Source organism: Penicillium canescens, assembly GCF_028828765.1.
Source record: "Penicillium canescens strain IBT 15451 chromosome Unknown utg000004l_segment0_segment0, whole genome shotgun sequence".
Taxonomy (NCBI): domain Eukaryota; kingdom Fungi; phylum Ascomycota; class Eurotiomycetes; order Eurotiales; family Aspergillaceae; genus Penicillium; species Penicillium canescens.
Genome location: NW_026703966.1, coordinates 4,814,783 through 4,840,551, shown reverse-complemented (window position 1 = coordinate 4,840,551; position 25,769 = coordinate 4,814,783). Strand labels below are relative to the sequence as shown.

At 47.7% G+C, this 25,769-nt stretch overlaps 8 protein-coding genes across 8 annotated transcripts; 3 read left to right on the top strand and 5 right to left on the bottom strand.

The window, feature by feature from the left end:
* Nucleotides 1-822: 822 nt before the first annotated feature.
* N7446_007194 (uncharacterized protein) lies at nucleotides 823-2,259 on the bottom strand (the record flags this gene model as incomplete). Its single annotated transcript, XM_058515940.1, has 6 exons — nucleotides 823-1,153; nucleotides 1,216-1,272; nucleotides 1,341-1,418; nucleotides 1,472-1,688; nucleotides 1,741-1,817; nucleotides 1,880-2,259. The coding sequence occupies 6 exons, from the start codon at nucleotides 2,257-2,259 to the stop codon at nucleotides 823-825; spliced, it is 1,140 nt and encodes a 379-aa protein (XP_058373118.1).
* Nucleotides 2,260-4,746: 2,487 nt separating this feature from the next.
* N7446_007193 (mRNA splicing protein SMD1) lies at nucleotides 4,747-5,325 on the top strand (the record flags this gene model as incomplete). The annotated part of the gene is made up of 3 exons (XM_058515939.1): nucleotides 4,747-4,760; nucleotides 4,851-4,900; nucleotides 5,021-5,325. The coding sequence occupies 3 exons, from the start codon at nucleotides 4,747-4,749 to the stop codon at nucleotides 5,323-5,325; spliced, it is 369 nt and encodes a 122-aa protein (XP_058373117.1).
* A 2,525-nt stretch (nucleotides 5,326-7,850) lies between these two features.
* Nucleotides 7,851-8,627, bottom strand: N7446_007192 (S-adenosylmethionine-dependent methyltransferase; the record flags this gene model as incomplete). The annotated part of the gene is made up of 1 exon (XM_058515938.1): nucleotides 7,851-8,627. One exon carries the CDS (start codon nucleotides 8,625-8,627, stop codon nucleotides 7,851-7,853), a length of 777 nt encoding a protein of 258 aa, XP_058373116.1.
* Nucleotides 8,628-8,970: 343 nt separating this feature from the next.
* N7446_007191 (succinate dehydrogenase assembly factor 3) lies at nucleotides 8,971-9,537 on the top strand (the record flags this gene model as incomplete). The annotated part of the gene is made up of 3 exons (XM_058515937.1): nucleotides 8,971-9,186; nucleotides 9,309-9,408; nucleotides 9,470-9,537. The coding sequence occupies 3 exons, from the start codon at nucleotides 8,971-8,973 to the stop codon at nucleotides 9,535-9,537; spliced, it is 384 nt and encodes a 127-aa protein (XP_058373115.1).
* A 6,828-nt stretch (nucleotides 9,538-16,365) lies between these two features.
* Nucleotides 16,366-17,212, top strand: N7446_007190 (GNAT family N-acetyltransferase; the record flags this gene model as incomplete). The annotated part of the gene is made up of 3 exons (XM_058515936.1): nucleotides 16,366-16,753; nucleotides 16,819-16,928; nucleotides 17,042-17,212. 3 exons carry the CDS (start codon nucleotides 16,366-16,368, stop codon nucleotides 17,210-17,212), a joined length of 669 nt encoding a protein of 222 aa, XP_058373114.1.
* A 678-nt stretch (nucleotides 17,213-17,890) lies between these two features.
* N7446_007189 (KAR9 family protein) lies at nucleotides 17,891-20,983 on the bottom strand (the record flags this gene model as incomplete). The annotated part of the gene is made up of 1 exon (XM_058515935.1): nucleotides 17,891-20,983. The coding sequence occupies one exon, from the start codon at nucleotides 20,981-20,983 to the stop codon at nucleotides 17,891-17,893; it is 3,093 nt and encodes a 1,030-aa protein (XP_058373113.1).
* Nucleotides 20,984-21,697: 714 nt separating this feature from the next.
* N7446_007188 (uncharacterized protein) lies at nucleotides 21,698-23,224 on the bottom strand (the record flags this gene model as incomplete). The annotated part of the gene is made up of 1 exon (XM_058515934.1): nucleotides 21,698-23,224. One exon carries the CDS (start codon nucleotides 23,222-23,224, stop codon nucleotides 21,698-21,700), a length of 1,527 nt encoding a protein of 508 aa, XP_058373112.1.
* Nucleotides 23,225-23,776: 552 nt separating this feature from the next.
* On the bottom strand, nucleotides 23,777-24,944 carry N7446_007187 (alternative oxidase; the record flags this gene model as incomplete). Its single annotated transcript, XM_058515933.1, has 3 exons — nucleotides 23,777-24,299; nucleotides 24,362-24,652; nucleotides 24,703-24,944. 3 exons carry the CDS (start codon nucleotides 24,942-24,944, stop codon nucleotides 23,777-23,779), a joined length of 1,056 nt encoding a protein of 351 aa, XP_058373111.1.
* Nucleotides 24,945-25,769: the final 825 nt, after the last annotated feature.

The window sequence follows — 25,769 nt, the reverse complement described above, 5'->3', positions numbered from 1 at the left end:
AGATCTTCCAGAAGACACAGTAGAATAACGCCATTCTCCATTTGCTGAATGAATATGATCCTGGATGTGATAGTTGAGTTGAGTTGTGGTTTCACTGAAGACTCAAAGATGGAATGATAAAAGAGACAACAATCCTTCTGATTAGCAATTATGGGGCTATCACGAGGAGTCGGTCCAACTGGACTAAATTTTTCATGAGAGTTGCATTTATCTGAAGATCTTTTGAGATGTCTCTTTGATTGATTTCTATATTGGTTTTCCACTATGGTTCTAGGGAAATAGAACTATGCCTACTCTGGAAAGCATCCTAGAAGGCCAAATACGCAGCCTTACGTACTCCTCCGCAAGTAACAGTCATTACTGATCACAAAACAACAAAGAAAGTATAGCATTCAGGGTCTGCTACTCTAAGGCTCGCTTGGTCAGAATATATACTTGCGTACAGCGCTCGTCCTTCGATGTTCCCCTGATCTAAGATCGTGACCAGTGAATGGATCAAGTCCAAGTACAAAATCTGGCCCCAGTTTCATATCACGAATGCGAAAAGTATGGTATTTATAGAAATGCATCTAAATATAAACAGTATGAGCCAGCTCACACCACTATCCATGAGGCTCCAGTGCCATCACCACAAGACTCAATTGTGCAGATGCGCTCAAAATGTATTTACAGTGCCCCTTAAATATGCCCAAATTTCTCCCTGAGAAATCTTTTAATTCCCAAGCTCACTGATAGCATAGGAAAAAAGAAAGGAGATCAAGAACTCCAAATGCTAAACTCCTGAATCGCCCCCAACCCCAAAAGTGACCATGATATGTGCTTCTATTCCGTCGAGGATTCCCTGCCTGAAGCTTTGCACTTCCCCTGCGCAACATGGATATTTCGTGCAGTCGTCCGTGTAAACACCGCACCGCAGATTGGGCACTCGGCTTTGGCGACAACGCCTGACTTTTCTCGCTGGTGACGGAGGAGGTTACTGAACGTTGAGAACTCGCGACCGTTGCAGCCATGATCCCAGCATTGTGGCCGCGGCCGTGAACTGACTACTCGGACTGGATCTGAATCTGATGTTGCTGCTGAATTGGATGGAGAGTATATTGGTTCTGGGGAGACCATTGGTGGTGGTTGAGAGTTGGTAGATGCGGGCTGGGATCTGTTGGTTTGGTTTGCGGTTAGTACGTAATTTCGTTTTTCTTTGATTGATTGACTACTTACGGGATTGATGGTGGCTCAGCAAGATAGTAGGCCGGTTGGTTCATCATAAAAGGCGGGCTGCTAACGGCGTTAATGACCTAATTACTGGGTGCCCTAGATCTTCATAGGCAGTCCTTTGGACTTACGTAGTCATGAGAGGCTCCTGGGACAAGAGAGGCGTATTTGAGGCAGATGTAGACTGGAAAGGACGTGACATAGGGGGACTTAACCGACAATGTCAGTCTTTTCTACAATGACACGAGGGAATGTGGCTTACCTTCGAGGTTGGCTCTGACGAGCAGCACTACCAGATGCTGTAAGATAAGACACCGGTACTTGCTGGGGATAACTAGGTAGCGGAGCGCTTGAATGACTAGGGTAGCCAACTGGGTAGCCCGGTGAAGAGTAGGACGATTGCGAAGATGCAAACGGCGGGTTCATGTGTTCATGTGGCACTTGCAAAGACTGATACGGGCGATTTGCCCAAGCATGGTCTGGAAGAGTCAGCAATTGTATTTCCTATCAGAAGTAGACAATGCTCCATACGGTGAGGATGCTGCATTGGGCCAGCAAAATAGGCGTCCGATACTACTGACATGGAGTAGGATGAGATGCCAAGGCTGCTGCAAGTGGGATGCCCTAGTCAGCACCGAATCCGCAAAACGGCGGCCGAAATCTAACTTACGGGGTATTGTTCAAGGTAAGCTGCCCTTCAGCAGGGCCCTGGCTCTCAAGAGAGGACCGGGTAATTGGTCTATGTTGGTCATTCAAGACAACCTGCTTGCGAGGCTGATTCGGGCTGGAATTCAGCGTGGATGTGGAGTGCTGAGGGGGTACCGACAGTCCAAACTCTTGTGTTGATTGCGAATTGTCTATAGAGATATGACTCTGATCAGACCACGTAGCGGCAGAGCTGGGAAGACTCTGTGAAAAGTCTGGCGATTCAACTGATTCGACCAATGAAGACAGGGACCCAACTTCGGGCTCTGTGGCAGGAAATTCTGATAGATCAGGGTGATTTCTGCGAGAAGATGATTCCTGTGAGCCAAACGCTCCAGGGAACATTAGGAACTATATAGGTCATAGACCTAGAAGAGATTGCAAGCAGTAGGGGGCGGGGGGCCGGGAATGGGTATAAGGGGAAAAGTGGCACTCGCATAAGAATCAACATACAGGTGTCCAGAATCCCGTTAATATGGCAGAAGACTTTTAGTTTCTGACACCCATGGGCCACATCTCGGGCGTACTGAGGTTTTTAAAGGCGCTTATAAAACTCATCTTCTCCGCAAACCTTTCGTGATCCGAGGGCGTAGGTTTGGCCTACAGGAAACAGTTTCTAGAATACCTGTTGCCCCGATCCTGACTGAAACGCACTTGTGTTAGTTACCCGTTGACAACAATTGGAGGTGTGATATCATTGGCCCCGTGATCAATAAAAGAAAAACTCTCGATGAGGTGGGCCGATGAGAACTATCACGAGCGAATTCGTGGACTTTTGGACCCCACAGATGACGGGGCCCTAGCCAGAGCCTATGTGGGAATAGGACTCGGGAGGATTACGACTGGGGCCATGATTCTAACGGAGCTTGGTCTGGGCGTAAATTCTAGCCCCATTGTACTAAAAAGTGAACCGGGGGCCAAGTTGGGCCCTTGGGGGCCATACGCTTGTACTATGGCTGGCAATTCTCGAAATTTCTCATTTCAAGCTATATCTTCTGCCTAGCTACCTGTATACTCGCTTGGAGACACTGAAACACCATCTCCGGCCCGACGGTGCTTGACAATGTGGTCCCCTATCAAGTTTGGCCCCCACGAACACGCGGTTAGGAAGAGATTTCACTTTTTCGTACCTAACAACCAATCTTAGGGGAGGTGACATTGGCCTAATTCAAATGCATTAGGTTTCTTCTTTTCACTCCATTACACAGAAAGGATGGTCCGATCTAGGCAAATGGTGTCCAGAGGAATGTAGATCCCGGGGACAATACACAAGACGTTTTTCGGCCCCAGACGATCCAGTCGGTGCCCCTGTCGGAATAGGTAGTCCGCAGGCACCAAAATGTCCTAGCTTTCGAAATTAGCGTTGTTATAGGTCTTATGTGGCCGATGACCCGTTTAAGCGGGGCCCACTCGTAGTGTCGTGTGGCTGTAAAAAAACGTGGAGCTGGAATAGCCAAGAGCTATTTGAAATATCTCAACAGGACAGGATCTCTAATAGCTATATGAAGTAATCCGGTCAGTTAGCGCTGTGGCAATTTGTCAGTTCCCGAAGCCATGGGGTATTGAAGCCAATTGCAGCAGTTCGGGAGTGTAAGATCGCCTCTCTCCACAGGGGTCCGATATCCGCACTTATCAAGAAAATCGCTATCTGCGTGGGAGATCATTGCGAGTCTATGCACCTAATGTAGCATTCTAGATTAGGGTAGTTTTGATGCTAATTCTCTACCTCGTGGGAGACCCACAGAAATCAAGTCTATTCTCCTACTAGCCAATGCTAGAAATTGCTATGGTTAATTTGACAGGCTGTCAGACCTTTGAACCGCGGTCATTTCAACTTATTTGACTGTGGTTTTCTTTGCCCTACTTCGGAGTTCACTTCGTTTACCCCTATAAACTTCTGTGGTAACAACCTAGATTGTATCCTGTGTGTCCTGCCAGTGACATATACGCCCTGATGTTTCATTGAGCATACCCGTTGAGGAAATGGTCGGTCTGGTCCAGTGGTGGTAGCATCGAGCAAGATTGGCGAACCCACCAAGCAGATTCGACACATGGGGGAATTGTTGAAGCAATGTCAAGACAAGGGACAAGGAATTGGCTTTGAGGCCAATACTATCAGGATTATACGCAAATATTGTTACAATCTGATCCCGCTGTTTTGGGATTTTCAGGAGAAGAGGCAACAGAAAGAGCACTGCCATAGGCCCTAGACTCCAGGCTCTAGGCTGCCTCTTCTGGAGACGGTATGTTGGCCGAAGACTGATCTTCAGGGAACAACACGCAGAAATTGCACACATGTTCCCTGTTGATCATATTCATGGATCAGCGGAGGGGCCATTTCAACTCACCACTTGCATATCAAGGAGGATGAACCTTGGTTGATTGTTTTGACTGGTAGATTGCGTTGAACTAAAAATTATCCTCTAACTCGGATTGTGAAGAGGACGGCAATGGTAAATATTCGGTAAAGGCTCCAAAATCACGATCATTTGCTTTGTTGTGAACCTGTGGTTGGCAGTGTGGCAGACGAGAATCAGAAAACATGTCAGAACAGGTCAATGGTGTTCAAATCTGCATGCCACTATTTCCCAACTGTCTACCAGACAATTTACGAGACTTTGTTTATGAAACTGATTAATCCGTCGTTGAAGTGGGAATTGCTGAAGCCAAAATGTACACCACGTGACTGATATCACCTGATCCGATCTTCTCTGCATCTGTTCATCACCAACACCAACCCACGTCCGTCGTCCCCACATTCTGCTAGCTCTCTGGTGACTTGACAATTCATCAAAGTGAAATAATACCTGGCTTGCAGCTCACATATTCACCATGAAGCTCGTCCGGTACGCGATCCCACTTTTCATGCGCGAGCACCAGCTCCGCCAGGCGCATCACCTTCGTTCACTCCAGCTGACGTATATTTCTCTTTCTAGCTTTTTAATGAAATGTGCCAATGAAACGGTCACCGTTGAGCTCAAGAACGGTTAGTCCCCCGCGCAATTCTTGTGAATCTAAAGACCTTCGAATTCACCGAAGTCGCCATTCCACCCAAAAAAGAAAAAAAACCAAGACCCGTCTTTCCTAACTTGAATATGCAATGCAGGCACAATCCTTCATGGCACTATCATGTCCGTCTCCCCGCAGATGAACACCTCTCTCCGCACCGTCAAGATGACTCCTAAGGGCCGTGACCCTATCTCGCTCGACACAATCAACATCCGCGGCTCCACAATCCGCTACTACATCCTACCCGACAGCTTGCCCCTCGACACCCTACTTGTGGATGATGCGCCCAAGCCTAAGAACAAGGCGCGCAAGGAGACAGACCGTGGTCGTGGCCGTGGTGGACCGCGAGGCGGCAGGGGCCGTGGAGGTGGCCGTGGTCGCGGCCGCGGGCGTGGCTTCTAGACTTTTTTTCTGTTTTCTTGAGAGGACAATCCGGCGTTTGTTTATGTCTTCGAAATTCGGTTTCAACATGCATGATCACGGGATATCTTTTATCCTATTTTTCCATTACCCAGGGGTTCCGACTTGAATGGCGATAAACTGAGACAAAGCAATTGAATCGGTGTTAATTTCCCTACCATCTGAGTAGCATACTTCTCGATCTCATGAAGTTCATTTTTGTGCCTCTGGCGAGGTATTGACGCGGACTAGACTGTCAATTTACTGCGGGAGCATCGAGAGAGTACATCTCCAATCTGGCCCATGTGTGTCCCATCTGCTTATTGGCCTTGTCTGTATCTGTAGAGCCGGTGGATTGTCCGCCAAACTTCGATATCGCAAAGACTAATCCGATCTACACTGGAGCAATTCCCAAAACAGGTCATGCCTGCACCTTGAGTAGATCAACGTTTCCACTAGTAAACATTAGACCAGCCAGTCTCGTAATTTGTCACTGCACCGGCTTAGCGACTCCCACTTGCATATGTCAATCACCAACGGACTATACCCACCCTGGGACCCCGGGGATTGACAAGCCCATGTCCAAATTTAGCACTCTAAACTGTGACCAGGCTTGCAGTCCGGGCTAGTCGGGCTTCATTAGCGTTGCACTCGCATGCCGAAAAAACGGTCTCGGGAATCATATATATTGCGTTTTCCGGCACGTTCTTGGTACACGGTGTATGACACCGTCACATATAGTTCGAGCCATATCACAACGTGCATCCAACGGGCAAAGCAATATAGACTCCACATCGGTACTATCACTTGGGCTATCGGGACCGCTGTTCTTTTTCAACAAGTCATCGTCGAGTATGTTTAGCAAACAAGGACATAGGTGCATTGTGCATCTGCAACTCAAAAGCGAGTACGCTAGGTGTGTGTCGCCAAGGAGCGAGGAAGTACGTGTACTTACATGCACTAACACCAGTCAAGCCTTCCGAAAGGAGCCGAACCCTATTACGATCATCAGCTAAGGCTAGAAGGCTAAATAGGTTCATGGTTGACTGCTACTATAGATTAGTTCTCGAGGCATGCCCCCTGTACACACTTCCCAGCCTCAATATTCATGGCGGCCTGATGATCTTGACTACGTGTCTGTCGCGATTGAATATCGAGGCCTTATTTTGAGTCATCTGGACCAAGAAGGCGTCGGCTGCGAGCTTCTTGTGACGGCCCCATGCCAAGTTTGATAGTGGTTGGGATCAGCAATTCGGCGCCCTTTGAGACAATAGTAAACGAAAAGTACGATAGCACACCATTTCCATGAGGGTCAAGGCTGTAAAAAACAAGTAAGGTCTGTATCTTAAACATTTATTTAGTGTCGAAACAAATCCACCTGCACAAATTGCATAGCTTGGATAGTAAATCCCATGAAGTCCAATGTTAAGCCGTGATGACATGTATACTGTACATGCCGGTACATGGAACTAACTGCTCATCTTTGTATTGGACGGCTCACTTGCTCTGATACCATATATTGACTTTGAGTAATTAATTTGTTTTGATTGCAGATCAGCCACTGTAATTGATAATAAGCGTACCTAGGTACCCACAAGACAACGAAGCTGAGACAGTCAGTTCATTAACTCGATGTGGTAATTGCTCGACAATGTCTCCACGGCTCATGTCGGACTTACTGTGAGCTTCTTCACTGGGACATATGCAACCCTATCAAGACCCTCTGTCAGGGCACACGTAAAAGCGCCACCGCCGATCTCAATAGTAACACTACTGTAAGGGTAGTTCCAGCCCCCCCACATTAGCTTTGATGCTATAGCATTTAGTTTTTTAACTTTCATGGAGAGTTGCTCGCCCGGCGACTTCGGCCATGGAACTCATCTTGCCGTTTGGGGGCCAAGAAGTATGATGCCGCGCCGATCAAATCGCATGTCAGATGGGCAAGCCTTGTCTGAGAATGGCAGTTCTACTGACGCTGACGTTGGAGCAGGGGGTATCTCCTATCGCTTGAGATCAACAATTGTATATATCCGTTTTGTTAGGACGCCGTGTAAATCTGCTTAGGCCACTGCTTACAGCCCAAGAAATCTTTTACAGTTTCGCGTAGTGTATTTTAGTCGTACAGTCTAAAGTAATAAGAACAAATTCGGGGGATATCAAAATAATATGAGCATTCCATGCAGCATCACAATGACTTACTCGAAGCAGCTAACATGCTCTTTTGTGCCTTCCATACCAGACGTGGTCTTGATTTAAGTATACCCAACTTCATATGTTGCTTCTCTTACTTATGCCTCTAGCGTTGTAGCAATCCCGTGTGGTCCAACTGGCTTTTCAGTTGTTAGTAATTCAGGGCTCATGCTCTACACAGTATTCTCAGACAATATCCCAATGCTCTTTAGATGCGGATAAGTATTCAATCCACGAGCCTTTGTAGTTCATTACATGTCCATAATGATGAAAGTAACAAATGGTATCTCTTTTTCACCAGAGCTTTTAGGTTCAATATTTTCTCCTTGTTGCACAAACTATAAGCGATCATCTCTCCATATCCTCACAATAACCAACTTCTCCCACCCGGCCTGCATCCCACTCGATCCCACCGACTCAGCCTGCCACCCACCCCACCCACGAATCCGCTCCTTAACAACATCAGGGTTATTTTGCTTGCAAAGCAAAACATAAGCCACACCATGCGTTGACAAAACCCCAGGAATAGCGTCAAGCAACCGATCCGTAGTCTCCATACCATCAGCACCACCAGCATAAGTTAACGACAAAAAGTAAGAATCATTATCAAACTTGGCAGAGCGAGACATAGCCGCCGTAGCAGCAGGATCATTGTCGACAGCACAAGGCAAACGAGGCAAATCCTCCGTGGGAACATAAGGCGGATTGAAAAGCAGAACATCAACGCTCCCAGGACGTAGAGGCGCACACAGGTCAGCCGTTAAGGAAGAAATATGAACAGTGCGTGGATTCGGCTGCTGCTCCGCCTTGATGGCATTCGTTACCGTCTCCCGCGTTGCGAGACACGCATTTCGATTCACGTCCGTTCCTAGCGTGAGGATATCGCGTCGGCCGAAGATCTTTTCGGATTGTGCGGCTGCGAAGCCGAGGACTACGCCTGAGCCTGTGCCTACTTCGACCACTAATGGTGATGTATGCTTGGTTTTGTCGAATCGTTCAATGAGCCATTTTGATTCGGATGCTGATGACAATGTGTCTAGGAAGAGATACGAGTCCTCGGATGGCTCGTAGATTGTGTCGAAGGATACATGAGATGTATCCGGTGTTGGAAGCATGGTGTATATGTTCAATCTTTCGTTGTTCAGGAATTTAAAATCATGTATCAATTCTTGCGGCTCCAATGACGCTGGTGGGGTGTTGGAATGATATCGTGAAAAATGTTGCGATGTTGGCTCAGGACTGCGCTGCTCACACTAACAGCGTAATTTCCATTTTATTTGCCCTGGAATATACAACCCAGAAATCATCAACGAAGTAAGAACGAAAAACGAAGCCCAAAAAAGAACCCGAGTCATCCCGACCCGCTGATTCGCGCGTCCCGCACGCCGCCTTTGACAGAAAACCCCCAGGAAATTATGTCATTCGAGTTCAACATCGAACTTCTCTCCAGTTTTCAACATGCGCGTCGCTCAGCGTTTACTCATGGCCACGCCAGCCTCGATCGGCTCGAAATCTAGTCTCAGCGAGGCACTCGCGCTGCTCCCACCGCTGCAGCTGTATCGTCGCATCCTGCGCGTTCATCGCAAGCTCGACCCGGAGATGCGCGTGTTGGGCGATTCTTATGTTAAGAATGAATTCCGCGCGCACAGGACTGTGGAAAACCCGCTGCATATTGTATGTTTGTTCCTGTTTGTGTTGGGGCGGTTATATCTGGTGGAAGTGACTGGGGTGCGAGGCGGAGCTGCGGAGAGACTGGTTGTTAAGGCTAGAGCTGTTGCTGACATTTACATTGATAGATCGGATTCTTGACTGAGTGGCAGCTGTATGCGCAAAAGCTGGAGGGTGATCAATGGGCTGGGGAAAAGCTGGACAAGTCCAAGTTGGATAAGATGAGTGGTATGTTGTTGTTCCGTCTGCGGATCCTTCAAGCGAATGCTAAAGCTATATTCTGTTGCAGACCAACAACTTGGACAGTTGCTCGAGTTGATGCAGGCTATTCGAAATGATGAGGGAGAGAACAAATGAGTTGATCATCTATCCTACGAGACTGAACACCTCCGGGGACTCTGAATTGATCGACAACAAACTTCAGAGAATGAAAAGTTCTTGGTTGCCACATTTGAGGAAACTTGTGGCAGTTGATGCATGTCTGGTAAGGCTCTGCTGAGAGGTGCAGGCATCTCTCATGTCCCCATCAGCATAACATACATTATAAAGCGAACAGACGAGGTCGCGGGACCTCATTGGATGTAAGATATTAAAGGAAAACCATGGGATAAACGCTTATTATAATCTCATTTCAGTTTAGATCCGGCGTGCTATCCTACTGTCCTTGGATATATGTAGAGACATGGTATACATTTGTTTCCTAGTCCCGGGCCGAACGTTAAATTGGCATTTCATATCGGCGCAGTGGGATTTAAAGTAGTTCGCAAAGTCAAATCCTGATATAAACATCCCATGGTACCAAAACCTCTTCCATCAAGCTCTCTGTACACCTTACATAGATCAGACAACCTTCCAAATCGGTGTTTGACATGTTTGTATGGGAACCACAAGTTCCCGATGTCTCTCGCATCTCTCTTGCAAAACTTATACAATCAATTCAAGATATTCGAAATGGCGCATTTTTGGAGGGTGTGGATGTCTACAAGTGATACATTGAAGATGGCAAGGCTGGGACAAGCAGTTCGCCTCCTTACGAGAAGGTAAGTCGGGATTTCGCTACCTCGCCCATCAATAGGTCATCAATAACATGTCAATTATAGAATGAGAGAGGCGAAATCAATATATATGTTGGCGAGCACTTTGGCCGGGTTCCTGAATGCCCTTAAAAGAAGTCATTTGAAGCAATCTACTCACGAGAGTCACGCACCAACAAACCATAGTACTTCGATAATCTAACAGGCACCCTTCGTCACCATGCGACGTTACACGGCCTGGTTGTGGCTAGGGCAGCCAGACCAGGCGGCTTAAACATGTCCGAAAAGATGGAGGTCATTGGTAAGTATGGGGATAAACACTTCAAGTTGAATTTATGTTGATGGAGGTTCAGAATGGTTAAAGAGTCTCTATTCCAGACCCTGCCTCCGCCTGTGTCTGAGCCCGAGCCTAGCCTAAGCCTAAGCTTAAGCCTAATCCCAAGGCTGAGCCCACGAATCCCCCCGCTTAACTCCAGTATCCCGCTGAATACCGTGTGCGACTAAATGCACAGGGGGAGGCAACAGAGACCAAAAAACACGATGAAAACCAACCAACAAAACATCAGATTTCCGGGTTCCAGCTCAGCGGGACCCGTGAAAAGTTCAACGGGACCCGTGAAAATATGACTAATGACGGGTCCCGTTCAGCTCTGCCACCTCATCGGGTCCTGGCTTTGTGCAGGTCCCGTTCAGCTTTTATGCCTCAATTTTATCTATTTATGTTGACTTTTATACAATATTACCTAAAGCTTTGACCCACTTAATACTAAAACGCACTATATCCTAATACATCACTATACACATGTTGTATATTATTGCTTTCATGTCTAGATTTCTAAGAGGGTGTAAAAGGATTCGACCAAAATAGCCTTGCTTGTTATAAATTGCAAACAAACAAAGCAATATTAAATGATTCGAAGGGTCATGAGGAAAATCAACAAAGAAAGTGAGAGATATATAATTTATCAACAACAACACACCACCACTTCCCTCCTTCTTCACCACCCACATTTTCTTTTCCCAGGTATGAACATCTGTTTACAATCCTCTCTGACGCGTTTTTACATACGTCAGGCATATGTTAACTATCTCCAGGAAACCAACATGGCGAACCTGGCACTGCACCCCGGACTGGGTCCAACCCAGGACGATTTTGACAACAACACGGTTTTGACCGCTGTAAACCCCGAGGTCTTCGCGGGTTACGCTCATGGTATGTGGACGCAGGACGTGTTATTTACATATAATAAACATATCCAGGCCCAATCCCAGACAACAACCCAGGGTGGAAGCCTATTGCATACCACACAGCGATGGCAGCTGGTATCCGCAAGTACGATATCAAGGCGGCTGATATCATGGCGAACCCCCCTCCAAACCAGGCCCTTGTCCTCAACAAGGAGAACATCGGCGTGTACGTTGTTATTGGATACGTTCCACATATGTATGGCGGATACTAATATGAGTTACAACAGCTGCGATATCCTGGTCAATCCTCCACGCCAGATGTGCGGTATGGTCCTGCCAGATGGGCTTTCGATGCGTCGTCACATACGCCAGGAGCATGCTGGAGCTCGTAAGTACTTGTGGATTGGATATGCCTGACTTATGCTTACAATGCACCAACCAAATAGTCGTTATGCCTGATCGTCGTGCCAAGCGCAGGGAGGACATCATTTCTGCCCACAACGCCATCAAGCGTTGGATCCTTCAGCTTGGCTGGCAGAATGCGAGCTACGTGCATGAGCCTGGTCGTGGCCCTGATAATGGCCTTGTTGGATTTTGGTGCGATGCTCTGGAGCGTATTGCGTAAGTGCAACTCAGTGAATGGATATACTAAGCATATGTTAATTATATCTACAGGGCCAATAACGCGCAGTTCAGAGCCACTTATGGCTCCCGTTTTCATCGATTCCAAGTCCCCTCAACCCCAACCTCTGGCCATCGGAGCCGTCGTGTAAGTTGGATTTTTACATATGTCTGACTTATGCTAATATTATACAGCGTGGACCCGATGTCCCTGCTAATCCTATTCCTTTCCCTGGCTTCGGACCTACTACGGCTGCTTCTAACGGAGGTAACACGGGTAGTGTCATTGAGGACGACGAATCTGACGATCCAGACTTCGTTGGTGATAACACTGAGGACGATGAAGACTCGGAGGATGATGATAGTGAGAGCGATGGGGACGACGTAGAGGGTGGTGATGGAGACGTTAGCAGTTCCAGTGCCTTCGAGTCCGTGGCCTAGATCGCTGTAGTATTTTTCTTGCAGATTTCCGGTACTTTTCTTGCAGATTTTTATTTCTACATGATAATACATTGACCATATGCAAATTGCACACTTGGATCTAAATAAACATAAGTTAAACGTATCCAAAAAATATCCAAATAAATAAAATTGACTCTATTAACTATGCAAATTGCGTAGTAATTCCTCTTTTCTCTTTTGAAGAGCCTGAATCCTTTGTTTTCGCTCAAGATCTGCAACTTCCTGCCGTAAAATTGCCTCTTCATCAAGTAGAACCTGATTCCTAGTAAGCTGCTGAGATATACTATCCTGTGGCGCTAATCTAGGTGATTCAGATAGAATTGAACTACCTCTATATTGAGAGATAATCGACTGCGCTTGAGGTGTACCTTGACCATATACTGAGCTTATGTCGGTAGTATCTGAAGTAGCGACTGAAACAGAATCAGAGATACCTATAGGCTCGGGTGGCTGCATTGCTGGATCAAATGTATCATAGGGATTGGCTGGATTCCAAGGAAGATATGGTCTCCGAGTTCGACGATTTGCAGAGTGACGGTTTCGTTTGTCTAGAATAAAATAAGTATAAGTTAGACATATGTAACAAAGAAATACTAACCCTTTTTTCGATATTGCTTTGCAATCCGATGAATAGGATTTAAAGAACGCCAAGTAGGGTAGATACCCTCCTCAATTGCAAGTTTGTTTTTCTTCTCCATCTCCCGAGTATGTCTTTTACATCTAGATAATATATGTTAGTAATAGAAACATACTAATATAAAAAACTTACCGAAGAATTGCAGTTAATAGAGCTTGCTTCCGGCCAATTGCCTCATTATCATGAAAATGACTGCTTTCGCTAATCCCAGTATGATGTGGAGCATTTGTCCACCATCTAATAGGGATTTTTGAAGCTTCAGACGTGATTCCAGCAAGAATCCAGTCAACCTTCTTATTTGCAAACCACTTCTGGGTCTCTGGCCATTTTTCCGCGACATCATCCATGATTTGGATAACTTCTGCCTTGGAATTTGCAGTCCAGATTAGATCAATTGCCGCAGTAGCTTCATGATCAGGAAATCTTTTGCGAAATGCCCGTTTAACATGTGTTTGGCAAAGGATTAGAACATGTTGCAAATGCTCTGACCATATCCAGCGAGGATCTAGTTCAGCAAGATAGTCTCCAAGCCCTATAAATAAATGATCTAGTTAGTATAATTTTCACATATGTTTAGTATATCAATCACATACCAGGTGCCTGCTTTTTGCACATATCCACTGTAACAGTACGGATACCGTCACTATGATCATCACCACCTTGCTGGTACGCCCATCGAATAGGCTTCCGTCCAACATCGCCAAGTATCTTGAAGATCTTTCGAAAAAGAACCCGATACGCCTCACGGGTTTCAAGGTTCATAAAAGCATAGGCGTATGTATTGAGACCTTTTATAATTAGCATAAGTTTAACATATGTTCAGGATAAGGTAGACTAATACTTCTTGCCTGTTCGTTCCACGAAGAAATTGAGAACACTTTAGTCTGTCCTTGAACCATTTTGAAAGCAAGATCCATTTCAAGATGTTGTACGTTTTGAAAAAGCTTAGCTTGCTCGTAAGTACAACATATAATGAGATAATGCTCTCTTTGTTCGTCAAAGAAAAAGACCTCACGAATCCATTGCTCGTCATTGTTTTTAGTTAGATCGAACTGGTATTCGCGCCACACGCCAGCAAGACTTGTACCTTGTGGGTAATATAGCAGTCTTTGTTTATGAATCAAAGCAGTTACTTTATCCTCAATGTGCAAGCTTTTATGGATATAGCGAAGCGCGGAATCTCTATGTTGGCTTAGGATTCTTGCAAATGTAGGCGAAAGCATCAATTTACCTAGGGTTAGTTAATAAAAACAGGACTTAGTATTAGGAAACGATAACGTACGTGCAGTTAATCCTAGTATATCTTGAGCGTCGATTGCCTGTACAATCTCGCGACCAATCTCATGTGGTAGCTTTGTTGGTGGCGGTGGAAAATGCGAATGAGACCCTCGGCATACAACCATAAAGAATGGAAATCGATTCCATGAGCAAGGAATATAAACGTCCATCTTAACAGAGCACTCGGTCTTAGTCAATTTGCCAATCCCATCAGAGTGCACAGAATCTAGTATATATTTAGCATTTTTTGGACATATGTTTAGTATATCAAAAGTTTAAACGTACCACAATGTTGGCGTCTAGCTGAACGATGGGTAACAAAGTGGCAATTCCCGGTATGGTAACCCGTCGCTTGCATTCCATCCTTTTCACATAGAAGTTTCAAAAATGCAATATCGACCCTTGCAGCACTTCTAGATACAGGTTGGGCATAATGCCAAGTCTGTTCGGGTGAATTGTTAGGACAACCAATAAAGGTGATCTAACTATAGTAAGTATATATCTTACGTATAGATAGCATATAGACTTACTCCGTCCCGCTGCCACACTCTTGGCTTTTGTCCACTACATGTCAGGGTAGCTGGACCATAGCGACAGGGCCCGTCAATATTCCAGGTGTGGAGAAATCCAAAGTAGAGCCTATATAAGATATTAGTTAAATATATGTTAAGCTTAAGAAACCATTAACCTACTCTCTCGTTCGTTGCTCAATAATCTGGCTAATAGTCCCATGTATAGGCTTAGCGGCCTTTGACTGTAGTTCAAGAAACAGTTCTGGTTTAACCCGATTATACTTTGGTGATGAGTTCACAAGGCTATAGTGAACTTGATGACAGTGCTGAATCCCTGTACACTGAAAGGATCGATGCCATGACTTTGATTCTTTGTCATTAGGGCCTTTTTGGAGAAGTTTTGTGCTGATTTGCTTCGCAGACTTGAGATGTTTTGTGGAGAATTGAACCTATATTCATGAGTAATAATTCCATATGTTAAGCATATCAAAATCTTACAGCCGACATAAGTTGTGTAAATATCTCATTAATGCCACTAAAGTCACTAGGCATATCCTGAAATGGATTGGTAGAGGCATGAATGATATGTAAGACACCATTGTCGTCCGTGGCAGGATATTCTGGAAGTAGAAGATGCTCCTGAACCTCATAGGCAGTGACAGTATCTCTACGATTGGTACTAATTAAAGTTCCATCAGTAGATACGTCTGTTTGGCTTAGGCCTAACATAGATATAGAACCTAAAGAACTATCATGATCCTCATTATCATAGTTCTCATTATTATAATGAGAACTAGCCTCGGATGACTGATAGCCATCTAGACAGTCCTCATATAGAGAGATCTCAGAGTTTGATCTCGGACGCTAGAATAAAGGATATAATTAGCATATGTATAATGTATCGCTAAGGTATAGTTAACTTACAGTTGGAATATCGTAAAGAATACGATTGAGTTCTAGTGCAGCTTGAGCCATACCCCCTATATTTGAAACCCTTTCAATATTAGGACAGGGTTGAGGCGGTAGGGAAGGCGATTGGAGGAAGGAATTCGCCATAATGAAGTATGCGTAAAGAATGCTTGTAAGAGCTGTGTAAAAGCACTGAAATAGGGGCGAATAAAAAAATTCTACGCTAAAAATTGATTATATAAGGCAGGATTTCCGGACCCGGTGAGGTGCCAGAGCTGATCGGGACCCGTCATTAGTCATATTTTCATGGGTCCCGTTGAACTTTTCACGGGTCCCGCTGAGCTGGGTGCCCTCAGATTTCAGTGGAGCGCGCCCTCCAAACGACAAGCTGAGTCATCAGTCGAAAGTGGGGAGGCCAGGCCGAAATGCCGGGGTATATAAAAACCTCAATTCTGAGGAAGAGCCCGACATAAAACCGATTCGTTCCTTCTCCCCAGAGTTCATTGAGGATTTAATCTAAGTACAAAGCTCCCAATCTCCCAACATGCCCGCGATCCTGGAAGACCCCTCAAGCCGCAATCCCCCACCACATGCGCACATCGCAGCAGCGCCCACTTTGACAGTGCGGCACACTACTCTCTCAAAGGACAAAAATGCCCCAATGACCCTGTACCCTGTTACAGGAGGCGCGCAATCCCTCCCGCAAGATCTGGTCCGCTTCTTGCAACAGGAGTTCAGCGCGGAGATTCTCCGTGGTGGCACTTATCCCATGGAAGAGCCTCTGCCACTGGAGCAATTTGCAGATTACTGGTTTGGAACTTTTGCCGTGCTTGCGATCATGGATGACGTTAATGGTGGGGAGGGGCTTGCAGAGGGGAGGGATTGGGAGAGTGCTTGTCTGGGCACTTTTTATATTAAGCCTAATTATCCTGGTATGTCTTTCTATTCTACTCTTTCATATGCTTTTCATGTTCTATTGCTAATGAAACTGTCACAGGACGTTGCTCTCATATCTGTAATGCTGGCTTCATTACTACCTCCGCGGCACGCGGCAAAGGTGTCGGCTATGCCATGGGAGAAGCCTATCTAGATTTTGCGCCCAGACTGGTACGACTTAACCCCAATATCGTTCAGCTCAGCTGTGAGGTCAACGAATAGCTGTTGTATAATGCATACATGGTTATGCACACCTTGAAACTTGGGCTAATCTTCCAAATTAGGGCTATACATACTCCGTCTTCAACCTAGTCTTCGCAAACAACCCAGCTTCAATCCGCATCTGGGAGAGACTTGGCTTCAGCGTGATTGGTCGCGTACCCAAAGCTGCACGACTTGAGAATAGCAAGGAATTAGTCGATGCGTTGATTTTTGGACGGGAGTTGCGGAACTAGAGTGATAGTCTCGGCTTTCATTTTCTGAATATTGTTCTCTTTTCTTTGAAGATATTGTTATACTTTGTATGTAATCCGGTTGTAAATATGCTTTGAGATTCGTTATATAGAAAGAATACTATGTTTAGACATTATACAAAAACACAATGGGAACCAAGACTACAACTCGAAATATTAATCCAAGTCAATCAAACCAAAATACCATCGACTAAACGAGATAAACTACAAATGATATCCTTCACATATAATAAAGAGGCAAAATGGAACAGAAGGTAGTAAAGTAAAATAAATAATAATCAATAACAGATCAAGGAAACCTGAACAAAAGTAGAATGAACCCAACGCTCAAACCATACCATGCAAACAATAGGGATATCACGCAAAACCGGGCTTTCAAGATGATGGAGTGGTCCTCCACCTCAGTGAAGTAGGCTGGTATACATATAGATGTAAACCAACCGGATCAAATATGGAGGAGGGGTGTAATGCACAAGTGAAGAAGATGAGATAACTTAGACAGGGTAGAATTGAAGATGTTAGGATGAGCGGGACGGAGATTGTGTGGAAGTTGAGGGAGGGAGACGGAGATGGAGAGAGATAGGGTGTGAGAGAGAGGTACTATAGGGGGTGAAATATAGTACATAGTACATGCCGACAGAGCAATATTAATTACGTAGATTAACGCCACGGAGGACGAGTATCCACCTTTTGAGCCGCTGGCTTGTGATCTGCCCGCGTTGGCAGCGGGAGAAGACTAACACGCCTGTTAGTTGAATGACCCAGTGATGTGCCCGGCCGAGAGGCTTTGCTAGGTGTCTCAGATACATCCGGAGCATGTGAGACGCTCCGGCTGAAAGCTGAGCTCACGCCTGCGTAGCTCTGGCGACTGCGGGGTGTGTTTGACATCCCCGACTGTCGGCGCAGTCGGCTGTATGGTGGCGGATCGAGGAGTGATGATCGCGCTGGGCTAGGGGAGGAAATATTCCGTGAGGGACTTCGATCACCGAGCCGGCTGGAGACGCGACTCGTCGATCTATAAGTGCCCGGTGCTGGAGACGCAGATGTCTCTCGACGGAATGGACTGGGGAATGGGATGGCCGATGCGGGCCGAGGCGTGCGAGATATCGGGGCGGATGATTTGCGGTATGAAGTATATCCAGTATCTAGATCGTTCGTATTTGTGCTCGCGTTCCAACGAGGACGGTTGGGGATTGTGGACGGCGCCGCTGGTGTGCGAGAAGTGTAGCGGGAAGCCGGGGTTGGCGTAAAGAGACTTGTGGATCTCCTTGATGGAGTGGGGGATGTAAGGCCGGATGGTTGGGGGATGCTCGACTTCCGGCTTGTGTAGTTCGCTGTGGACTGCGGCAAGCCAGAGTAGCGCCGGGTCTTTGGCAAGGCTGACCGAGTTGTGGTGCTTCCAGCTAAGCTCTCGCGTCGGCTTGAACCACCCAAGGGTGTTGAGGTGCCCTTGTAGCTGGGGCCAGTTATGATAACCGACGACGCGGGCGAGCTTCCCGGCGTGTCAATGGCACTGCCTGTGAGCGGGCTGTCCATGGTCAAGATGCTAGAAATTGAGTCTCGAAGCTGCTGACCCTTGACAATATGCACGTCCTCAAGAGAAGTGTCCATGACTTTGGTACTAGCCTTGAGAGCATCCATCCGCGATATCATATCAGACAACAATCGTAGGATTTCGCCGTTGACAGTTAACCTGTCATTGACACCCTTTTGGATAATGGAAACCACACGCTCAATCGCCGGCACATAGTGCATCTTCTTCGCCTCGTAGTTCTCAATGCGCTTCTGCAAGGTGACCGGGTTGTTAAGCTGCAAGCCGCTCTCCAGTCCTTCTTGCAGTTTGCCAATGCTGCGTTCCACAGATTCAAACATCTTCTGCGCCTGACTTCCAGCATTGCGGAAAACTAGAATCCACTTATCCTCTCCCAGTTCCTTCCGCAGAGCTTCCGCATCTGTCTCAAGAACCTTATAGCTCTTTTCTAACCTGTTCCGCCTGTCCTCAACCTCCTCGCACGCACTCGGGAAAATAGCCTCGGCCCGAGCCTGAAACATGGACAGTCGCATGGGCAAAAAGTCCAACGATGCACGTAGCGGCTGCATGCGCGCAAAGATAGCCATCAGATTCGAGTGGCTCGTATCATCCTGTGGTGTTTTGATAACAGGAGTGCCAGAAGCCGATGCCAGAAGAGGACCAATACTCAGGCGTTGTGATGCCGCGCGACTCTTGGTAGGAGACTCTTCCACGATCGTCTCCAACTCGTTGATATCAAGACCGCCAGTCGTCTCGCCCGTATCCATCAACGCCTGGTGACGCTTTTCTTCCATCTCGAAGATCAACCCGCTAAGATTATCAATTTCCATACCCACATCACCAAGGACATTCGACCAAAGCTCTTCCCACTCCATCGCCAACTCAACTTGCTCTTTCACACCTCTCAGCTTATTCTTGATCTGTTTCCAGTTTTCCAGGATACTCTCCATCTGGCTGACGATCGTCGTCAAGTTCTCCGCATCGACATTCGCAATATCGTCTCGCAGCTGAACATTCTCAATGGCTCGCACATACACATTAACCAAGCACTCGAACCGGGTAATGGCCTTATCAACCCCATCAAGACCCTCCCGACCACCAGCAGCAGCCCACTCAACATCATCCTCAGAATCCAAACCACTAAGCACATCCGAAGCCTTCTTGATCCAAATCTGAATCTGCTCCGCAGCCCCATTCAAAGCCCTCACAGCCGAAAGAGCCGTAGCAATCTTCGTAATACTCGCCTCAAGCGAATCCGGCTGCGGGAGAGGAATGGACGTCAGCTGCGAGAGCTGATTGCTAAAGGAAGCACGGGAGAAAGAGTATATGGAGTCCGCGCGCTGTAGACCCATGGGATTGAAATATGACTGGGAATTGGAAGACGAGCGCGAATGGGCATAAGCAGGCGGGGAATCCTTCGGCGGGGGATCAGGCGCGCTCTGCGCATCCTGATTTTCCTTGCGGGCGGTATCGTCGACGTATTTCTGGAAGTCAGTGCGATCGTCTTGAATGGAATTGCTGGGTAGGAGGGATGGTTGCGGTTGTGCGCGCACCGGCGCCGGAGCTGGCTCTGCAACAGACATGTAGACTGGTGAACTGGTGCAGTCGGTTGTCGGGGCGGGCTCGTCCTGGTTCTGGTTCTGGTCAGGGCTGTCCTCGACTGCTTCGGTTGAGGCGCGTCCGTCCCGTCTGTGTGCGTCTGCGATCTCTTGGAGGATATCTTGGTGGGGGAGCTCGAGGTGGTTTGAGGCGGTACGCCGCGGGGGATCGTGAGATTGGCCGGGTGAGGTTCCTGAACCGTTCCACGCTTGGCCCCTCCGCTCGACTCTAATAGACAAGTCCTGGTTCCGACTATCCAGCTCCTTCAGGTGCTCTTCTGGAATTCGACCGACAGCATTTGGGTTCTTGGATTGCAAGGGTGACTTGTTACTGCCATCCAGCATTTTGACGCGGGCTGCAAGAGCCGGGGAGAGTCGGCGAAGGATTGATTGCCGGGGACCAGTATTTGGCTCGACTGGGGAGCTTTCGTCTTCGTTATTGCTGCTTCCTAGACTCCACAGGGATGACTTGGATTTTAGGCGGCGGAGGGTGGAGGTGCCGGTGTCATTTGGAGAGACGGAGAGCGCGGGGGTGAGCGACGGGGGAGAAGCGGAGGTTATGGACGCGTTGGAAGGGTGCGCGATTTCGGTCGCAGAAGTTGGACTGTCGGCTGTGGCATGCATGGAGACAAGGCCCCTGGGGGTGAAAGAGCAAAAGGACCAAAAAATGCGATCCAGACAGGGATAGCTGGAATGTTTCGTCTCTCGGCAAAGCTAAAGTGTAACCCCCTTCTATTGTTCAGAGGTAGAAATGTCAGGAACAAGCTACATAAGGTCAGTCTGTATATTTCAGTTTGAAGGTGAAGATATTGGGCAGCAACCGTTGAGAGAGAGGGATGAAGTGGCCTGTCTACCTTCGGCCCCGTATATTTACTATGGGGCCCGATGTACCTCCTCGGTATGTGAGGGACGATGAAATCATGTCTTATATTTCTTTTCTTATTTGTTTCACTTACATGCTTCTCTTTCTAATTGAGATCTCTGCAATTTGAAAATTATTTGAACGTTTCCTCTTCCCACGAGTTTGTCGGTCAAGCTCAGGAGTACACGTCAATTTCATATGATGTTCAACGTCTATGCAGATCAACAAGGCCAACTTACCTCTCTACATGTACACTGACACAGATAACGTTAACTTATCCACAATTAATGCATGTATGCGTCTATGGAATTGAAGTCCGAATTATGAGTACAATGATTGTAATTCCGAAAAAGACTAGAATTCAAAATATGAGACGGGCAGAACAGTCGGCGACAATTCAGGGGGTATCGTATCAAATGCCCAAAGAGAAAAGAAAAGAACCGAGATGCAAACATGGACTTCGAATCCAACAATCCTCAAATCAACCCAGCACTCGGGGGTCGTCCTGGGTTGGCCGCCTGCCAATCTCGCACCAACTCCTCGCGAACAGTCTTACACCAGGCCAGCAGTGCAGTGTCAAATTGCTTCCAGGCCTCGGCACCACTGTTCTGTACAACCCCCATCACATCAACATCCAGACGCAGCTCCCACCGGAGCTCTGCAGCTTTCACCCAGAACCGGAGATTGTCAGCCTGCCGGTATGGCTTGGCAATGTCCTGGTGGTATGCCTTGATTTCGCCGAACTGGCGTTTCGACTTCTTTATCGCGAGGTTGTGTAACTGAACCAGTGCACGCCCATCGCGGAATTGGTCCAGAAATGGGGTCGGCAGGGATTCACTGGGCGTCTCTTCAACGGGTGTCCAGGTAGGCAAGGAGTCTCCGCCGGGCATCAGACTGCGCAGGAAAGACTCCTCCCGGGGACGCTCTCGGCCTCTCCAGTCGCCAGCTGCCCAATCCCAATTTTGCCGTTCTTGAGCCTCGAGGTCTTCCAGGGCTTTCTCACGTACGAGCATGGTGCGCACACCGGAGATCCACTCCTGAATCCGCTCGCGCTCTTCCCCGCGGAGACCACTGGCGAAATGCCGGGCAGCCCAGCGTTTCAGAACTTCCAACACATCGAAGAGTTCCTTGCGTATCTCGCGCTCGCTTTTTATTGAAGCTAGACGTTCTGGGTGTTCATGGGCAGTGTAGTAGATCTTCGCGGCTCGAATAGCATTCGTCACATCATCCAGGATGCACATGCCCTGTGCCTCCTCTTTGTTCTTCGGAGTAGGAACCTCTCCAGATTCCTCCATATGGTTTTCGGGGACATCCCCTGGAGAAAGACTGTTCCGGATTGGCTCACGGGGAGGAGGCTCAGCGCCATTCTCGATGGCCTCAATATTAGTCTCCGCCTTATCCAATGCAAGCATCAATTGCCGGCGCAAAGAAATCAAATCCGGCGGAGGGGGAATATGATGTGTTTTGATGCTGTAGGTGCTAACGGTAGGCGGCAGCATCACCTCAGCGTCCTCATCTTCATCCTCCAATTCACCCTCGGCGGGGTCTGCCATATCCGTAGGGCTGGATACCAAATCATCCATGTGTCGTTCATTGGGGGTGATCAACACCCGCGGCACACTATCCTTGCCTTTCTTCTTATCCTTATCCCACTCACGGCCCCGACCACCCTTCCCATCCAATAGACCTGTCCGAGCGAAATAATATTGTAGGTGGGCGATGCTGCCGAGGCTCATAACGCTGTCGCGGTGGCGGGCCGAGTCCGCGAACTCGGCTCCCAATGCACGGATGTACCCATGGCGGCGGGACGAGGTCGACACGGACGATCTGGCATCTGCGGAGGTAGCGGAGGAGGTGGAGCGGGAAGACTCGGAGGAGAATGTGCGGTCTGGGGAGGAATACGATGAGATGGCAGGTGTAGCTGGGACTGAAGGCGAGGGTGAAGAAGCCCGTACAGCAGCCGGGAAGGCCTCGGTGTCCATTGACCGTCGTGGCTCGTCCATTGATTGGGATTTGCTGTGGGTTCGGGTTCAGGTTGGAATGTTGGATCGGGGTCGCAGCGTGGTCCCTGGGAATGTTCGTGACTTTGACATGTGGCGGATTGTGTGCGACCAAGTCAATGCTTCCGAGGTTGAGCGGGCTATACAAGCAAATTAATGAAAAGGACGGAGGTTTAATGAAACATGCAGGATCGACGGACGAGAATCTCTTTTTGGTCAAAAGGGGGGCTCTCGACTAACCGGGGCTAGTAGGGGGTTGCGGGTCAACGGCCGCCCACAAAGAGATGTGTTCTTTGATTAAGGATGCATGTCATATCAACCCCCTTTTTTCTGGAGCTGCAACATCTTTAATGACAAGAGAGACAAGAAAGGCAAGATGGAGAAATAAGAAGTACTATGTTGGTGGATTGCCTAGTTAGGCTTAGCTGCCCCGCGTTCCATGGTTGAGTTCTATGCTTATCGGAAGTATGAACAAGTATGAAGTTGACTTTATATACAAATGAGAGGAGAACGCTATGGTATAGTATAATAGACCCCAACGCCGTTTTGATGGACTCAGTTCTTTGCATCAAAAATATCCTTCCGGTCCCACCCAGTGGGTTTGAGGTTCTCGATGCCTTTCGTGGGGTGGTCACGCGCCGGATCATAGTACTCGGTCTGGTACGGGTTGGGATCGAGAGCCTGATTGAGGTTACCCAGTGTGTGGTTGACCTCGCGGTGCTTGGCCTCATCCGCACGGACATACATCAACAAGTCCCGCATCTTCCGTTGACCCTCTGGCATCTGCCAGTACTGGACAGCAATCTCAGGTGCATTGAGATCTTTCCACTCTGGAAGTTTGTTGGATTCAAGTTCCTCAATTGCACGAGTGTATGTAATGACGGCTTCCTCCTCGAGGTATCCCACGAATCGGTGACAGATACGGGGGGAGACCAGGTAGGCGAGGAAGAAGCCGTTGAAGAAGACACCCTGGGCTCCGAGGACCATCAGGCGCATGAACCAGCCGGGTTCGGCCAGCTTAAGGAATGTGAGAAGGTGCATGCGTTCGTTGAAGGCTTCTTCGAGTAGGGTCTCGATCCTATTGACATTGCGAGTCAGTTGCAGATCTCTCCATCGTGGATTCATGGACATGTCACATACCATCCATTATCCCTCTTCATCTTGCGCAGACTGCGCAAATGACGCAGCATTCCGCCCACCATTCCCGGAACTCCTGCCACACTTTCCAAGAAGATGAACCGCGTGAGCCACTTCGCTTCTGTCATCTTGAAGCTAGCTGGGAGTTCCTCGCCCGCCTTGGGGTGTCTATACCCTGTGGCAAAGTCCATGCCCCATCGGAAGGCACGGACGGTGCCAAGAGCAACCCAATCGGACCAATTTGAGGCTTCACGGTGTGCGATATAGATATCTTTCATCTGGGTTTCGGTATAGCTGGCATAGGGTTAGCTCCTGCACGAGCGGGGATGAAGCGGGTTACTCACACTGGGTGCACCCATGCTGATTGCACTCCCTTCACATTGGAGGATTTGGGTGGAGGGAAGAATTCTTTGATCTGATTTTGGGGCGTAGATGAGATCAGGCGTTTGGTGTGATTGGGGGATCCGGTTCGCAAGGACGAGCTTAAAGTTGTGACTGCAATGCCTGAGCAGGTCTGAGCAGCCAAATGCAGGTACTGCGGTCGTACTGCAGCCCGCAAGGGGGCCGAAGTCATTAGAGAATTCATGTTATGGTTGAGGTAAGTGGGTAGTAGTATACTATGGAAGTAGGAGTAAGAGAGCAGGAGTGCCTTAAATATCTACATAAACCCTGGAACCAAAACAGGAACCCGATCCATCACGAGAAAAACTCAGCCTTTGACGGGATCTTGACGGGATCGTGGCGGAACCTCCGATCTCCAAGAACGAGAACCTGCAAGTCCAACGATGACAATCTGTTTAGCTTATTGGCTCCACTATGTATATCCCCCACATATCCTTATGCACCTTTCATGGGCCTCTTGTCCCAGTCGGTTCGCAGGGCTATCTAACTATCAATCTACCTGAGCAAAAACTACATTCACCAGGCTTCCCATTATCCCTAGAGAATATCTCGTTTTTTGGCTGTTTACTGTCTATTTCCCGAAGCAGAGCGAATTTGCGCAGGTGACTTCGGGATGGACCGGGCTAGAATGAGTCAGCTCTGCACTGAGCCTCTCGCCCCTTCACGGCCACCGATCCCGAGAAAATATCATTTTCAAAGCCTGATTCAAACCCGAGTTCGTCTGAGGTCATTCTTGGATTTCGTATTTTCTCACCGGGGCCAGATACGATAGGGAGTTGGCGTCCCGGTTCCTGCCGATACATCTATATTCTATTTTCTCCTATATTTTTCGTTCAATATCTATGTCTACTGTCCTATGTCTTATACATGTACTCCGATCCAAAGTTGAACCCAGGGTGTGAAAGACTGACAACCTCAACAATAAATAGCAGGAGATAACAAAGGTATAAACTCAAAATGACTGCAGAATCTGGACTGATCATTGCTATTATGACCATCCTACTATGAA